General features: G+C 41.2%; 1 protein-coding gene across 1 annotated transcript in view; it reads right to left on the bottom strand.

The window, feature by feature from the left end:
* Positions 1-18,609, bottom strand: part of CFAP61 (cilia and flagella associated protein 61) — a 368,344-nt gene that overhangs the window by 59,923 nt on the left and 289,812 nt on the right. The window contains exon 24 of the mRNA XM_075527979.1: positions 13,451-13,656. Within this exon, the coding sequence (XP_075384094.1) occupies positions 13,451-13,656 (206 nt within the window). The remainder of the gene's footprint in view (positions 1-13,450; positions 13,657-18,609) is intronic.

The following is an 18,609-nucleotide window of genomic DNA, read 5'->3' as shown; positions in this document are numbered from 1 at the left end:
TAATTGGGCACAGTAAATCAATTATGAGATAAGGTGTGGAGTGCACTGCAGCTCTAAAGTTCGAGATTGTATGAGGTGGATTATCTGAGGGAATAACTTCTGGAACTTTCGAGTTCAAAAAGGTAATGGTCGATTTTTCGTGGGCTCCTCACATCCCATTTAGACTATCGTGCACAGCAGTACTTACTGGAAAGAGGCCATTCAAGTGTTTGGAAAAGTGTGCAGGCGGCTGGTAGTGCGCGCATGAGGAGAGGGCTGTACGTGGATAGCCTGTGAGAGCTGAACATGTTCAGATGTGAAAAGAGGTGATTTGGCGGTAGATTATGAGTATCGGATGGGCTCATAAAAAAGAACCTGAGCAAGACCTATTGAAGTCATGAGAATTAAGGATGCTACAGACTGATAATTAAGGTTAAAGAGGGGAGATTTTGTAGGGAAGAACTTTTCTTTTCAGGGTCATCAGTAAATATGGGGAACAATGCTGAGACAGAATGAGGAAAGTAGAGGAGACATAGATGTGGCTTGTTAACATCCCTGACAGGAGCAATCTCTGGTGGCTGCCTGGGCCTCCCTGTGCTCTCATTCAAGTTACCATTCATGACTTCTGACAGCCCCCACTGTAGTTCTTCTCCTCAGTGTCACAAAGAGAGGAATAATGTAAATAGGGGAAAAGATGCACTTATTCTAGATTTTTGCAAAGGACTTAGTATATGTGAGGAATTGCAGAGGTTAGAATGCGTGTGTGTGTGTGTGTGCGTCTTTGTAAGAGTGTGTTTGGTGCACTGTTTGTGTGCATATGAGCATGTATGCATGCCTGCATGTGTGATGCTCACAGGACATTCCTAAAGAGGAGAGGTGAAGAAGGAAGTTTCAGAAATGTGTTTTTAGATTACTTAAAATACTGAGTTCAATCAGAAAGGTAGAAATGATAAAGGTTTTCTGTATTCTTTATCTAAAGGGAATTTTTTCTCTTTTTACTCACTCATGACTCACTAATTCACACACATAAAGTCACCTGTGATGTACTAGTTCTTTCCTTCAGAGCCAATGATTTGTAGTAGTACTCCCCGGTGCAAATAAAGAATAAAACATAGATGAACCTGCCAATTTGGGGTTCATCATTCCCTGTAGCTACATGAGTCAAGAGAATCCTCCACCATTACATTTGACCCAACTTTGGAACTTGCCCACCTCTACAATTGTGTCAATCATTTCCTCTCTCTCTATTGATATGATATTGATGTAGATGTAGGCACAGGTGTAGATACAATGTAGATCTCACTCGCTGCCACTGAGCCAATGCTAACCCATAGGAACCCCACTGTGGATTTCCAAGACTGTTTACCAGAGTAGAAATCCCAGTATTTCTCCCCTAGAGCTGCTGGTGAGTTCCACCTGCTGAGCAGGTGGATCATAACCCAAAGAGTAATTATGACACCACCAGGGCTCCTAGGTATTGGTATAAGTGGAGATAAATAAATAAATATCTTCACTAATGTTTCTTTTCTAGAGAATCCTGCCTAAGATAAAGATATACAATTTCCTGAGACATTCTTGAAGAGGATAAGTTGATTACATTAAAATTAAGAACATCTGAGGCCTGGTAGGGCATGATCAAGGGTAATGTAACAAAGAGGTATTGCTGTAACCCAGGTGGGGATGGAGCACGATAGTGGGACAGGAGGAAAGTCAAGGGAAATAGAGGAAAGAGCTGGGAGGCAAACGGCATTTATAGAGGTCTAGACAAAGACATGTACATATACAAATATATATATGAGGATGGGCAGATAGATCTATGTGCCTATACCTATAGGTTTAGTATTAAGGTGGCAGAAGGACATTGGGCCTCTACTCAAGGACTCCCTCAATGCAAGAATACTTTCTTCTATTAAATTGGCATTCTATGATGCTCACCCTTCCGACACAACCGCTGAAGACAAAGCAGGTGAATAAGCAAATGTGGTGAAGAAAGCTGATCGTGCCCGGCTATCAAAAGAGATAGCGTCTGGGGTCTTAAAGGCTTGAAGATAAACAAGCGGCCATCTAGCTCAGAAGCAACAAAGCCCACATGGAAGAACACACCAGTCTGTGTGATCACGATGTTCCGAAGTGATCAGTTATCAGACATCAAACAACAATAAACTATATCATTGGGTGCACACCTCCATAATACGATCGCTGAGGACAAACGGGTGCATAAACAAATGTGGCTAAGAAAGCTGATGTTGCCCAGCTATCAAAAGAGATAGCATCTGGGGTTTTAAAGGCTTGAAGGTGAACAAGAAGCCATGTAGCTCAGAAGAAACAAAGCCCACATGGAAGAAACACACCAGCCTATGCGATCACGAGGTGTCGAAGGGATCAGGTATAAGGCATCATCAGAACAAAAAAAAATCTTACCTTAGTGAATGAAGGGGGAAGTGCAGAATGGAGACCCAAAGCCTATTTGGCGGCCACTGGAGACCCCCTTGCAGAGGGGTCTAGGGGAGATGAGTCAGTCAGGGTGTGATGTAGCACCGATGAAGAATACAGCTTTCCTCTAGTTCCTAAATGCTTCCTCCTTCCCTTCCCCCATTATAATGATCCTAATTCTATCTTGCAAGTCTGGATAGACCAGAGGATGTACACTGGTGCATATAGGAGCACAGGGAATCCAGCGTAGATGATTCCTTAAAGACCAGGGATGTGGGTGGCGATACTGTGAGTGTAGCGGGAGAGTGGGTTGGGAAAGGGGAACTGATTACAAGGATCTACATGTGACCTCCTCCCTGGGGGATGGACAACAGAAAAGGGGTGAAGGGAGATGCCGGACAGGGCAAGATATGACAAAATAATAATTTATAAATTATCAAGGGCTCATGAGGGAGGGGGAGTGGGGAGGGAGGGGGAAAAAAAGAGGACCTGATGCCAAGGACTTAAGTGGAGAGCAAATGCTTTGAAAATGATGAGGGCAATGTATGTACAGATGTGCTTTATACAATTGATGTATGTATGGATTGTGATAAGAGTTGTATGAGCCTCTAATAAAATGTTTAAAAATTTCAGAACATCTGTTATACAACTTCATGAAGCAAATAGAAAAAGAAGTCACAACACGGGAGACGATGTATAAAAACCAAGACAAATTTAGCATTCAGAGTGTATAAATAACTACCGTGAATTAATATGAAAAAGACAAAAGAAGAGAGGACAAATGTCATAAGCTGGCACTTCAGAGAAAGCCGTAGGCAAAGAGTCTATGAGTGAATGAAAGGAAAAAACTGGAACAGCCACCCCCACAATTTGAAAATTTGAAGTCTAAGAGGCACAAGTTTGACAGGGCTCTGGAACACTAGCGGCTCTCCACAGATGAGGGAGTGAAACAGACAGTACTGTGTCGGGAAATACCATGTAGTGAAGCTGAAGAGGGGCATGCCCAGTGACACAGCAGTTCCATTTCAAGGTGTGCCCTAGAGAAGTTATTACACATGAGTTATGTCCAATGTTCACAATACTGTTTGTAAAGGCCCCAAGTGGGGAACAATCACCAGTCAGTAAGAAAATAGTTTAATTAATGATGGCATAATTTTATAGAAAACTACTATGGATCAGGATAAAAAAACGAACAACATAGATGTAGGCATGCAGCGACATGTATCAACATGGGCATTTTCAGAAACATAATGCTAAACAAAATGATAATTTTTCCTATGTTATATTATCAGTTCATGTGCAGGAAAATTAATTATTTTAATATAAAAGTATGGGTGGTAAACCATCGATGGGAAAATTACAGCCCTCTCTGACCTATTGATTGATTTAGAAACTTTATAAGAATTTAGTCAAATCTATTTGTTTACATATTATCTATGGTGTTGTAAGAGGACAATGGAAAGCAGGTAGTTGTGACAAAGACCGTATGGCTCACAAAGCTGAAAATATTCACTAAGTGGCTCTTCACAGAAAACATTTGTTAGCTCGATTTTACTAAACAGAAAGGAAACAGTTAACCCAAATTTCAATAGCTATTACTTTCAAGGATATAGAGGACAAGGTGACTGGAGAGGGACTTTAGGGGGGAAGAACTTATTGCTTCAGATAGGTTTCTGTTATTATGGATTTCCATTATTATTCTTCAAAGTGTACATACATCTTACATACATTTTTGTCTTTATGATATAATATATTTTTTTCTTAAAGGAAAAGAGAAGAGATTCATTCTGATCCTGGCTACCATTCCTCTGAGTATCCATAGAAGTTCTATAAATTATGTCTTACATATGCGTACGTCTGGTATTGGCTCGGACTTCATCTTGTCTGGCGGACATAGGAAATTCCTCTGTCCTCTCTGGATTTAGGTCACATCCAGGTATTGCCTCAGCAATATCTTAGACAAGTGCCCTCCCTCCCTTTTGCTCCCATTGATCAAAAATCAGCCTGTTTTGTAGTTGTAGAGTTCTCATTAAGATCAAACTCTTCCAGAACCTGCTCTGAAATTGTCCTCTTAAATTTGCACATTGCTCTCAGCAACCCCCTCTCTAAAATAATATACCTCTCCTTCTAGCCCATGTCTGGATGTATCCACAGTACACAAGCTTCCCACATGGCCCTTCCCTTTGGACAGATGCTAGTAGTCAGATATTTTTATCCTATTAGAACAACATATCTTCCATTATAACTTCTCTTGCATGCCTGTTTCGCTTTCTGTGGCACAACAAAATATGCCTCCCATTCATTTTATTATATATATGTTTACATTGTTATTGTTACATGCCATCAAATCTATTCCAACCCATAAAACAGAATGAAACCCTGCTGAGGCCAGCACCCTCCTCAAAAGTGTTGCTATGTTGAAGGCAATGTTGCGGTCATTGTCCTGATCCATCTTTTTGAAGGCCTTCTTCTTTTTCATGTCCCTCTACTTTGCCAAGCTTGATGTCCTCAACCAGTCACTGGTTTCTCCTGAGAGCAGATTCAAAGTACTTGAAAGGAAGTTTCACCATCCTGGTTTCTAAGGAAAGTTCTGGCTGTACCTCTTCCAAGATGGATGCATTTGTCCTTTTGGCAGTCCATGATACTTTCAATATTCTTCAACATCATACATGAAAGCCATGGATTCTCCTATGGTCTTCCTTACTCAATATCCTACTTTCACATGAATATGAGACAACTGAAAGTGCATTGGCATGGGAACAGCTTCAAGATGGTACCTAGGTAAGCAGCCTATACGGGGAGCTTCGTGAATCTGGTGTCCAGGAGGTCAAGTGAGAGTATTCTGGTGAGTAGAAAAGTTCTCACACAGACCTGAGGGGCCCTCCCTGTCCAGAAGGTGGCCCTTCTCCAAATCTGCTTTGTTCCGAGGCCCAGAGATCTGGGTCCTTGTACCAGGGATTTCCTGCCGGCTGTGCAAACCTTTGTGCACCTAGGTTGCTGCCTGCCAGTCTCCCTCCCCCCCCCCCCCCCGGACTGGTTGCCAACCCAGGAACTGGACAGCTGTCATGTTGAGCTCCCCCAATCCACGGCCTGACCACCACATAGCAACTGTCTACTCACGACCCCACCGGGGGAGCTGTGCCCTTCTCCCACAGTTCCCCTTTCTCCATGGGGCTGGGTAGCAATTCTGCCTACAGGCTCTGGTCCCTCCCAGTAGCTACCCAGGGCCTAACCCACAGAGAGTTTGATCACCTGCGGCAGGCGGCATCCAGCACCAGTACCCTGTCTGCATGGGGTGGCTGCTCACACTTGCTGCCCACCATTTCCCTGGCACTGTGACTTCTAGCAGCACCCCCCAGACCAGTCAGCCCATACTTGCAGGCTGAACAGAATTGCCACCTTGGTGGGAGCCAAGGATTGTCAAGGGCTGGGTCCCTGTAGGACCACCCGGAAAGCGCCCACCCCCAGGGACTGCAGATAGGCATGGCCTGGGTCTCTTCCAGCTCATGAATCCTCACTGCCCTGGCTCCTCCCAGCCCATGCAGCAAGTGGAACAGTGGAAAGTACATCCCTGGTCCAGAGGGCATCCTTCCCCAAATATAGCCTAGTTCCAGAACCCAGGGGACTAGCAACCTGGTTCTGGGAGCTCCCCAGCTCACTCTGGCTACATCACCTTAGACCCCAATGGGGCCACCATCTTCCCATTGGCCTCCTACAGCCCTATCACTGTACTGGGAGCTATCCACCAGTTAAACTTAGTTACCCACAACTTTCCCCACCGATGCTCAAACCTCTCATCGCTTTTGAGCACTGAGTTGCTGCAGCACCTGCCTACACAGCAGCCCGTCCAACCTCCATGGTGGGAAACAGGCAGCCCTTGAAGACACCGTGGCCAGTCACACAGAGAAAGAACACAGGGCCTCTTGATCTCCCAGAAATATGGTGCCCAGCTCTTCAAAAGTATCACATAGACAATAGCATATCACATCACTACCAACAAGAAAACAAGAAAGACAAACTACACCAGCAGAGCTAACAACACTCATAGAATAATCTGACGGGGATTCTCCACCAAAAGAAATTTTCAGAAGGCTGCTTGGAGTCATACAGGAGATAAGGGGAACTACACAGACTAAAGATGCAACTATAGGAGATGAAGTCCATGATAGAGGGGATAAAGTCCATTCATCAAAGGGAAATACAGGAGCCAATGGATGAAATAGCAGAAGCTGTACACAAGATCACAGATCTCACGAACAGACTAGAGGAGGCTGAGAACTGTATCAGTGATCTCAAAGACAATTGGGTAGACCTCAGCAAATGAGAAAGACAGTCAAACAATAAAATAGGTGGAAGAAAAACTGAGCTCAATGACAGATGCTATAAAAAGGGACAACACCCAAATTATTGGCCAACCAGATCAAGACACAGCGAAGAAAGCTACAGCTAAATTAACAAGGGAATTTCTAGAAGACTTCCCCACCTTAATGAATGAGAATCAGTCACTCATACAGGAAGCAGAGAGGACACTGATTAGACTTAACCCCAGGAAGTACTCACCAAGGCATATAATGTTAAACTATCCAACTTCAAGGAAAAAAGAAAACCCTAAGAGCAGCAAGAGAAAGGAAGACAGTCACATACAATGGCTCTCAGGTAAAAATATGCTCAGACTCATCAACAGAAACCAAGAAGAGGAGGAGAGAGTGGAATATCTTTCAAAAGCTGAAAGCAAAAAATGCCTCCCCCCAAATCCTATACCCTGCCAAATTATCTATTAAGAGAGGAGATAAGGGTCTTTCAGGACAAGGGAAAACTTAAAGAACACACTGTGAGACACCCACCCCTGAGGAAGATCCTTGCTGACAAACTATGCCTAGAAGACCAACATCCACTAAGCACAAACAGGAGAACACCATATAGCCCAACTTCAACCAGAAGCCAACGAGCCCATAACAATCACCAAGATAACATGGCCTCAGAGGGAAAAGAAGGCAATAAATAAGCCCCCCACAAAGACAGCACAATGATAAGGGTGATAGGAAAACACCCAAAACAAAAGTCACTAGATGACAGCAATGAATCCACAGATTGTGATAATAACTCTAAATGTCAACGGCCTTAACTCCTACACTAAAATAAAAAGGCTTGCAGACTGGCTTGGAAAACATAACCCATCAATCTGTTGCCTGCAGGAAACACATCTTAAGCTTGCAGACAAGAAGAAACTAAGAATAAAAGGCTGGTGGAAGATATACCACGCAAACAGCAACTCAAAAGAAACAAAACAAAAAACAAACCAGGAGTCACAATTCTAATCTCAGACAAAATTGATCTCAAGGTTCAAACCATAAAAAGAGATAAGGTAGGGCACTATATAATGCTCAAAGGATCACTTTACCAGGAACCAGTGAGCATAATAATTATATATGCGCCAAATGAGAAATCCGCTAAATTTGGCAAACAAAGATATTACATGAAAAAAGATTGTACAAATTATAGTAGGTAACTTTAATGTACAACTTTCAGAGAAAGAAAGATCATTGGGAAAGCTCAGCAAGGGACTATAGAGCTAAACACTAAAATTAGGCAACTAGATTTGATAGACATATGTAGAAATTTCCATCCAAATGCAAAAAAAAAAAAATCAACATTCTTCTCTAGCATGCATGGCTCGTTTTTGAAAATAGACCACATGCTGGAACACAAGCCAAGTTTTAGTAAATTCAAAACACATAGAGATTATTCAGACATCCTTCTTGGATAACCATGCCATAAAGCTGGAGATCAATAAAAGGCTGACCAGAAAAACAAGGGAAAACAATTGGAGGATGAATAATGATCTTCTGTGACATGAGTGGGTACTGACCCAGATTCGAGAGGAGATCAGAAAGTTCCTACAAATTAATGAGATTGAGAATACCACATATCAACATTTATGGAATACGGTGAAAGCTATCATCAGGGATAGCTGGATAGTAATAAGAGCATATGTGAAAAAAGGAGAGAGACTTACAACGGATACCCTCTCACAAAACCCCCAGCAACTAGAACAGTGTCGACAGGACAATCCCTCCAATAGCAAAAGAAAAGAAATAATAAAAATCAGGGAAGGGTTGACCCATTGGGAAGACAAAAGAAGAATGCAGAAGGTTAATTCAGCAAAAAGCTGGTTCTTTGAAAAGATCAACAGAATCAAAAGACTGCTGGCAAACCTAACCAAAGAAAGAAAAGAGCAAACAACAATAGCAAGGAATGAAACCAGGGAAATCACAATAGACCCTAATGAGATTAAAAAGATAATCACAAAGTACTATGAAAGTCTATACTCTAATGAGTTCAACAATATGGACGACATGGGCAAATACTTGGAAAAACAATCCCTCCCTAGACTATCCCAGATAGAGGTCAAGAACCTAAACACACTCATAGCAAAAGAAGAAATAGATATGGTTATCAAGAAGCTACCAACAACAAAAAAAGATCTTGGACCATACAGCTTCACAGGAGAATTCTACAAAGCATTCAGGGAAGAGCTGACACTGATCCTCCACAAAGTATTTCACAGAGTGTAGAAAAGGAAGGCAAACTCCCAAACTCATTTTATGAAGCCAGTAGAACTTTGATACCCAAACAGGGCAAAGATCCCACAGGAATAGAGAACTATAGATCAATATCTGTAATGAACTTAGATGCCAAAGTCTTTAACAAGATATTGGCAAATAGAATACAAAAGTATGTAAAACGTATCATCCATCAGTATCATATAGGAGTCATCCCAGGGATATAGGGATAGTTTAACATCTTAAAATCCATAAATATTATATACCACATTGGTAAGAAAAAGTATAAGAATCACATGATAATATCGATAGATGCAGAAAAAGTAGTTGACAACATCCAACACCCATTTCTCATTAAGACGCTCAAGAATATAGGAATGGAAGGCCAACTCCTCAAACTAATACAGGCTATCTATGAAATGTGACAACTAACATCAGTCAATGGAGAAAAGACTAAATCAATCCCACTGAAAAAGGGGACCAGACAAGATGTTCCTTGTCCCTACTTCTATTCAATATCATACTGGAGGTCCTAGCTAACAACATTAGACAATGGAAGGACTTCAAAGATATCCAATTGGGAAAGGTTGAGGTGAAAATATTGTTATTTGCAGGTGACATGATTCTGTACATTCAAAATCCCCGAAACTCCACAACTGGAGTACCGACTGTGATAGAGGAATATTGAAGAATACAAGATCAACAAAAGTCGATTGATTTGCTATGTACATTGGATAAGACCATGGGAGAGGAGATCAAGAAGGCAGTACCCTTCACAATAGCCAAGAATAAACTGAAATATCTAGTGTTGCATTTAACCAAATAAACAAAAGACCTATACAAGGAAAACTACAAGACCCTAGTACAGGAAACCAAAAGCAACCTCCACAAATGAAGGAATAACCCATGCTCATGGATTGGATGACTAAATGTAGTAAAGATGTCCATCCTACCCAGGGTACTTTATAAGTTTAATGCTATGCTGCTTCAAATGCCAAGAACCTTCTTCAAATAATTGGAAAACTGACCACCAATTTCATATGGAGAGGGAAGAAACCCAGAATTAGCAGAGAACTCCTCAAGAAGAAGGACAAAGTTGGGGGGCTCACTTTACCTGACTTTAACACCTACTACACAGCCACCGTGGTCAAAACAGTGTGGTACTGACATAACAACAGAAACTCAGACCAATGGAAAAGAACAGAAAACCCAGAAGTAAAACCATCAGTATATAGACAACTGAGCTTCAACAAGAGCCCCCAAAGCATCAAGTGGGAGAGTGATGCCCTATTTAACAAGTGGTGCTGGAAATGATGGAAATCCACATGTCAAAAAATGAAACAAGGTGTCTACCTCACCCCACACACAAGAACAAACACAAAGTGGATCACGGACCTAGAAGTAAAACCCCAAACCATCAGTACTATTAGCAAAGGAATCAGGACAAACCTAAGAACCTTGGCCCAGGGAATTCAAAGGCGAACTGCAGTAGGGAAGAGCACACACACAGGGGAACCTGAAATCAACAAGTGGGATTTACTAAGGATAAAATGCCTGTGTGTGTCAAAAGATTTCCCAGAGGGTAACAAGGCAACCCAAAGACTGTGAGAGGATTTTTTAGCAGCAACAACAACAAACAAAGGGTTTATTATGAAAATCTACAATACCTTCCTTGCCTGCAAAAAGAGGAAAACAGTTAACTCCTTGAAGAAGTGGACAAAAGAACCGAAAAGACGTTTCACTAGAGAGGAGACCATGTGGCAAATAAACATAAGAGAAAATGCTCCTGATCATTAGCCATCAGGAAATTGCAAATCAAAAAAACCATGAGATTCCATCTAACACCTTTGAGGCTAGCCCAAATCAGAAAATCAGACAGCAACAAATGCTGGAGGGATGTGGCAAGATATGAACTCTCCTATATTGCTGGTAGTCTTGCAGATATGTACAACCACTATGTAAAACGAACTGGTGACACTTAAGAAAAATGTTATCTACCTATGACCCAGCTATCCTTCTCCTGGGCATATACCCAGAAAAAGATGTAAGAAATAAACCATGACCAGACATATATGTTCCATTGTTTATTATGATGCAATTCACAATTGCAAAGAGTTGGAAACAACCTAAATTTCCATGGGTAGACGAGTGGATCTAACTCTGGCACATACATATAACAGAGTCCTATGCATCACTAAGAAGCGCTGATGGGCACATGAAACATGTCTTTTCATGGGAAGAGCTGAAGGAAATTATGCTAAGCAAAGTCAGCCCATCACAAAAGCAAAAGTGCACATGAGTCCCCTGAGGGAAGTGTAATCAACACGGTAGGCACAGAAGAGAAGCCACCTATATCACAACATTTGGACTGAGGTACAGGGAGTCGGGAGGAGGTTAGACCAAACCTAGGGAGGTACATGTTGGTCCAACACAAAAAAAGGGGAAAGTGGGGAGGAGGGAGGGAGAAAAGGGGGTGGGGCAAAAGTGACGGAGTGAGCAGGGCACTACCCACCCAGAGGGAGAATACTGGTTTTGTCTCCACAGAATTGTGACTGGCCATACAGACCCTACCACGGTGTACCAAACCATGAGGACAACATAGCCATGTGGAAGAATGCATGAAGAGCAAGAGCTACAGGATGGTTCCAACCAGAGACAAACTGACCCCCTCCCTAGAAATAGGTGTGACAGAGACCAACATTAAACCTACAGGTTGGGGAGAGGGGCCAGCATGCCACACCCACATGGAAGCAGGCCAGGAAGGAAGAAGAGAGAGAGCCAGACCGGACCCCAGCTGGCACACCAGGCCCACAGGATGATGTCCCTGCAGGGAGTTAATGGGACACAGAGGGGAATGGGCAGCCGACAACAGCTCATGTCACGTTGTCCCCTTACTGGAGCAGACTGTGAGAGAGGACATTTTGGAGGTCACATGGTGGGGAGGTAGTGCGGTCTGAACCCTCCACAGCAGGGTGAACCAAGAAGGGATCAGCATATGGAGCAAAGGAAAGCTACAAGGGCCCTGAGGAGCCCTGAAAAGGGGACTCCAGCCTGGGAGGGGCAGTTTCTGGACAGTCACGAAGGTCAGCTAACAGACCTGGGATTTTTGTATATTTCTTCTCTTGTTTTTTTTTTCTTTTTGTTTCTTCTCCTTTTCTCTTTTCAATCTTTTTTAAAAAATAAGTTTGGGCTATGTCATAGACAGTGTGCCTACCTACATAAGGTAGGCATGGAAAGTGTACCAGAGGAGAAAGCAGAGGGACCAACAGTCCTGGGGAGACCTGGGGGGTTAGGGTGCTGGGGACAGGGAGCAATGAGCAGGCAGCACCATAGACAGGGGAACAACTAGGGTATTAGAGTAAATAATAAGGAGGAGATAGGGATAAGGAGGAGCTAGGGTTGGTGGTCATAGCAACAGCAAACTAGCTAAGAGGAAGTACCAAGAGGCAGACATAGAGGAAAGTGACGGTGGGGCAGGAGGAAGGTAAAAGGAAACAGAGGAAGGCCTAGGAATCAAAGCAATGGATAGAGGTGTAAACGTAGAGGTGTACATATGTAAATACGTTAATCCACAAAAACAGAGGTCTTGGCCTATGTACATATATTTATACAGCAATACACTGAAGTAGAGGACAGATTTCAGGCTCATACCCTCCTTCAATATAAGAACACTTTGTTCTAACAAATGGCAGTCTGAGATGCTCACCCTCTCAACACAATCACTGAAGACAAAATGGGTGCATAAGCAAATGTGGTGAAGAAGGCGGATGGTGCCTGGCTCTTAAAAGATATAGTGTCTGTGGGTTTAAGGCTTAAAGTTACACAAGCTGCCATTCAGCAGAGAAGCAACAAGCCTACATGGAGGAAGCATACCGCCGGTGGGATCAGGAGAAGTCATCAGGACCAGGTAATAGGCATCAGAAGACACATAACAAACAAACAAAAACATATTGTTGAGATCGGGGGTGGGGTGGGGGTGGGTTAGAACAGACATCCAAAGCCCATCTGTAGACAATGGAACAATCTCCCCTACAGAGGGGCCACAGGGAAGGGATAAGTCAACAACCATGGTGCAGGAAAGCTTTACTCGAAGGCTTTACTCCATTCACATCATTATGACTTACCCTGCTTTGAGATGGCAACTCTTCAGTTCAGTCCTGTTTCAAGTGTCTTCGACCTGAAACGCTCATCATTTGGTATTAGCTGTGAAGATATTCTGGCACTATTCATGAGGTTTTTCAGTAACTGACAGTGTTTCACGACTATCTGTAAGGTTTCCAGCGGCCTAGTCCTTCTTTCTAGTCTGCTCTTAACCTGGAAGTGCTGCTGAAACTCGTTCACCCTGCTGTTACTTGATACCAGTGATACAGCTTCCAGCAGCATGGCAGCCCCCACAGTAGGACACATGGATAGACACATGGAAAAGTACACTATATCATATATATATGTATATTTAAAATGTAACATCCACTTACTCGTAGAGGTCTGTGATCATTTTGCTTTCATATCGAGTACATAGGTTGTTGAGGACTTGTTCATGCTGGCCAAACAAGCGGATGTAGTTGGAGGCAGGGAAAGGTTCCTTAGAAAGGCATGTGATTGTTTCAACCATTTTATACTTATTAATATGAATTCTGAAGTAATTCCCAAGTTTTGCATTACCTGTAACTATTTCTGAGCCCTGGTGGAAAGGAGAAATAAGAATCAGAAAAACATTAGAAACATTTCTGAAATTTGAGAACCATATCATAGCAATTTATTTTTCAAACCGAACAGGTTATATGTATTATCACTTATTACAAAGAACAGTAATGGATATTGACTGAACATAACAGACGATAACAGTGTTTCAGAACATGATTAACTGTTTCTCAGGATGTATATATTTAATACTTTTGGGGGGCTCTTACAGGTCTTATCACATTCTATACATTCATCCATTGGGTCAAGCACATTTGTACATATGTTGCCATCATCATTTTCAAAGCATGTTTTTTTCTATGTGAGCCCTTAATATCTGCTCCTCACTTTTCCCCCTCCCTCCCTCATGAACCCTTGGTAAATTTTTCACCCTCACTTTTCCCCCTCCCTCCCCCATGAACCCTTGGTGAATTATAGATTATTATTTTCATATCTTACATTGTCTCCCTTCACCCACATTTCTGTTGTTCATCCCCCTGGGAGGGGGTTATATATCAATTCTTGTGATCGATTCCTGCTTTATCCCAGCACTTTCCCCCTATCTCTATTCTTATAATTGGTATCTCTATTCTCATAAGTGGTCCTGAGGGGATTCTCTGTCCTGAATTCCCTGTGTTATGGGCTCTCATCTGTAGCTGTGTACATGTTCTGGTCTAGTCAGATTTATAAGGTAGAACTGAGGTCATGATAGTGCTGGGAGGAAGCATTAAAGAACTATAGAAAAGTTGTATGTTTCATCAGTGCTACACTACACCCTGACTGGCTTGTCTCTTCCTTGTGACCCTTCTGTAAGGGGATGTCCAATTGTCTACAGATGGACTTTGAGTCCCCACTCCACACCCTCCCTCCCATTCACATTGGTATGATTTTGTTCTGGGTCTTGAATGCCTGATACCCGATCCCACTGACACCGTGTGATCACACAGGCTGGTGTACTTCTTCTATGTGGACTTTGTTGCTTCTCAGCTAGATGGTTGCTTGTTTATCTTCAAACCTTTAAGACCCCAGATGCTATATCTTTTGATAGCCAGGCACCATCAGCTTTCTTCACCACATTTTCTTATTCACCCATTTTGTTTACAGTGATCGTGTCTGGAAGGTGAACATTACAGAATGCTGAATTATTAAAACAAAGTGTTCTTGTGTTGAAGGAGTACTTGAGTCGAGGCCCAATGTCCATCTCTACCTTAATACTTAACATATAAATATAAGTACATAGATCTATTTCCTTATCGTTATATATAAGTACATTTACATATGTACATACCTGTATTTAGACCTCTAGAAATGTCCTTTGCCTCCTAGCTCTTTTCACAGGATATTTTAAACTGTGGTTATGCTGTTCTATGCTTCTAAATTAGTTGTTTGGTTATAGACAGACAACTCACACAGCTAATAAACACCTTGGGCATATTTCTTCTGTGAGGTATTTTAAAGATTGTTAATTTTCTGTGTATTTCCCAGCATCTTTTTGAGCAAAATTCCCAGTCAAAAGTTATTAGAAATAATCCGATATTTTAAAGATCATTTAAATAGTAGAAACCCATAAAAGTGATTCCTTCGTTGTTGGACTTGGGATGTTAGGTTATTTGGTGAAGCCTCTTTCCAGGCATGAGGTCAGTTCTATGGGAAATGCTCATCAATATTCTGCAGGCCACATTTCTGGTTGTAATTTGTCAAGGACATGGAATCCTGGTTTATGCACCCTAGAAACTTTGGCTAAACTTGAGTCAGATACTGCCATAATTCTCATCTCCATTTTTTTCCACTCTAGGCCTGTTGGCCATCACAAAGTGGATACATGCACCTCACAGCTTCAGGCAATCAAGCTGGTCAGCCTCAAGTTCTAAGCATAGGAACACTGCTGTTGTATGCATCTTCACTTAAAAATCTTTGGGTTCCACATCCCTGAGACCAGGATTAAATGGTGCCCAACTACCACTTCCAACTACTCCAAAGAGAATCACATGAAAGGTTCTGGATAGAGTGGAAGTAAAATACTGACTAAAACTAAAAATCATAAAGGAGGCCAGACTTACTGGTCTTACAGTGTATTCAGATACACCGGTGAAACCCCTGAGACTATGGCCCCGAGTCACCGTCGGGTCTGGAACTGGACTCACCTCTGTGGTAGAACAGTTAACCATTTAATACAAAACAGCAGCACTAACCAGTGGGAAAAAAACGGAAGGGTTAAGAAAGATGGAGGAATGGAAAACACAGGTGAAAGCAAGATAAGTTATAATTCATTGAAAGAATTGCAACGGATGAGTTGAAACAAAATATATATAATTTGTTGAATGTAAACCTCATGATATGCTCTGGAAACCTTCACCAAATTTACCATAAAACCTAAAAAACAAAACATCCCACCTGAAAAAAAAACAAGAAACACAACAAAACAGGCCCATGGACTGATTTAAGATTACTGAGTAAACCTATCTTGAATACACATTGACTAAAGCTTTTACTCTTAATTTGAATGTTTAGAAATCCAAAGCAACTTGGACTATATTGACTCCAAATAATTATGATGTCTTGGAAATCACCTTAGGATTTTCATTAGAAGAGGTACATATAAGTCAGCTAAATTTTTTAAATAAGTTAAGGCAATAAGTGAGTATTTGGTTTTTAAATGGCAAAAGCTCCCTGAGGAGGATTACCCCATCAGAAGGTGTACAAAATTCAAGTCTTGTTGGGCTCACTATGAAAAGCTGGGTATTTGGGTGTGGGGCAAGGACCAATCCAGATTACAGAAAGGGTTGGAGATAGCATTTCAAAGGCTCATCATTCATAGAGTCTGATACAGAGTACAGAAAGTACATTAGATAACAAAACAATCCTATGTTCCATAACAGAATTAAATGTACAAAATAATGATTGGTAAATGTTTTTTTTAAAGGCATTTGCGCCATGTCACCTGACTCCCAAGACTGATTCCTATGCTGCTGAGGTCAGACACGCTCCTCTCCAATATTCCTATACACTTATTCTTTTACTTCTTTTAAAAAAATTGTTTTATTGGGCTACAATTCACATCTCATACAATTCAATAGCTACTCATATCAAGAACAACTGAATAACCATCACCACAATCAACCTTCTATTTTCTTCCTTCTTGTACTCATCATTATTAGCTCCTCATTTTCTCCCAACCTCTCTCTCATCCTCCCAGTAAACATTAGTCAATTTACTGTCTCTATAGATTCACCTACTCTGGATTTCATAAGTAAAATAGCTTCCATAAAAAAGTAAGCTGAAAATATTAATGACTAGAACAAATCACAATGACTCAAGAGGGAGATCAAATGATAAGGTGTTAAATTTTAATCTAGCTGCATCTGCAATAATCCACTCTCCAATGCATTCTGTATGACAGCAAAGTTACAAATATCCCTGGTCGATGGTCAGAGGGGACTCACTAAGCTAACTCCACATCCCACCCTCGCCACCGCCCCACTGTTTTTTAACCGAAACAACTTTAAAATGGGTCAAAAGGGAGATCAAATTCTCAGATATTGCAAGTTAGCATTACTATGTCTCTCCTAATTGACCAAGGCTATTCATATTCCTCAACCATTTTTATCTTTAACAGTTTTATAAGCACTTCATCCGCATATCATACAATTCAATACATATTTCGATCATATCAAGAAGAGTTGTAAAATCATTGCCACAATAAATTTTAAAACTCTCTTATTTGTATTTATTGTTATTCATGTAATTATTCCTTAATCATGGCACACAACTAAACTTTCTCCAATTAACTATGATCCTTTAAAATAGCTTTATTGAGATACAATTCATATATTATACACTTTCATATTTCAGTCATATTAAAGAGTTGTATGACCATAACTACAGCCAGTTCTAGAACATTTTCTTCCTTCTTGATTCACTATACTTCATTTTCTTCCAACATCCCATCATCCCCTAATGCCCTATAAGCCATTACACTGGGTACTGTCTCTATAGATTGGTCTATCCTGGATTTTATATCTTTGAAAACATACCAATTACCACCCCCCCAAAAAAAAACCATGAGCAAATATATATAAAGAAAAAAACTATAAAAATAAACTAGAGGGGAAAAAAGTCTTAATTGAAAACAAAGCAGGAAATATTAAAAACTAGGACAAATTTAAAATGGGTCAAAAGGAATATCAAACTTTCAGGTATTATAGTTTAACCTAATTACATTTTCCATAATGAAGTTTACTAGACTCTGTCTGATAGCTACCTATTCACATCCCATGACTATGAAGGGTATTCAGCAGAGGCTTGTCACGTACACACCCTGAAAATGGATTCTGGACTCCTAATGTTATCCATAACCTTCTGCAAATTGAATATTCATAATTCAACTTCCTTCAGATTTGGAATTTGTTATTTATAATCCCTCAATCATACAGGCTAGTGTGCTTCTAACATGTGGGTTTAGTTGACATCTCATTTAGATAGTTGCTTGTTTAAAGACAAGCCTTTAAGATCCAAGATGTTATTCTTTCTGATAGCTGAGCCCCATTTGGTTTCTTCCACACACTTTGCCGTAGCACCCATAGCTTCAGTGATCTCTTCCTGAGAGGGAACACTGAGCAGGGCCATGTCATAAGAACTAATTGTTCTTGGATCGGGGATAGAATTAAGTGCAAGCCCCAAATCCAAGCACTTACCTATGGTTTATGTATATCTCTGGTTCCCGTTAGAGGTCTCATTGTCATTTTATGATAGAGAATATTATAAACATCCCCCTGAGGCATAAGGCAATTCTAATGATATTGTTGTTATTTTATCCAATGATACAGAATTTAGCATACTGCTGAGAAAATGAAGTTATACAAGTGCAGACTGGCTCCAAACGGCAATCCATAAGTTATTGATTTATACAGATTATACTCACAAATGCTTGAGCATGGTTTACATTGACGGTGGG

This window comes from Tenrec ecaudatus, chromosome 12 (assembly GCF_050624435.1).
Source record: "Tenrec ecaudatus isolate mTenEca1 chromosome 12, mTenEca1.hap1, whole genome shotgun sequence".
NCBI lineage: Eukaryota > Metazoa > Chordata > Mammalia > Afrosoricida > Tenrecidae > Tenrec > Tenrec ecaudatus.
This window is presented reverse-complemented; position numbering and strand designations above follow the sequence as displayed.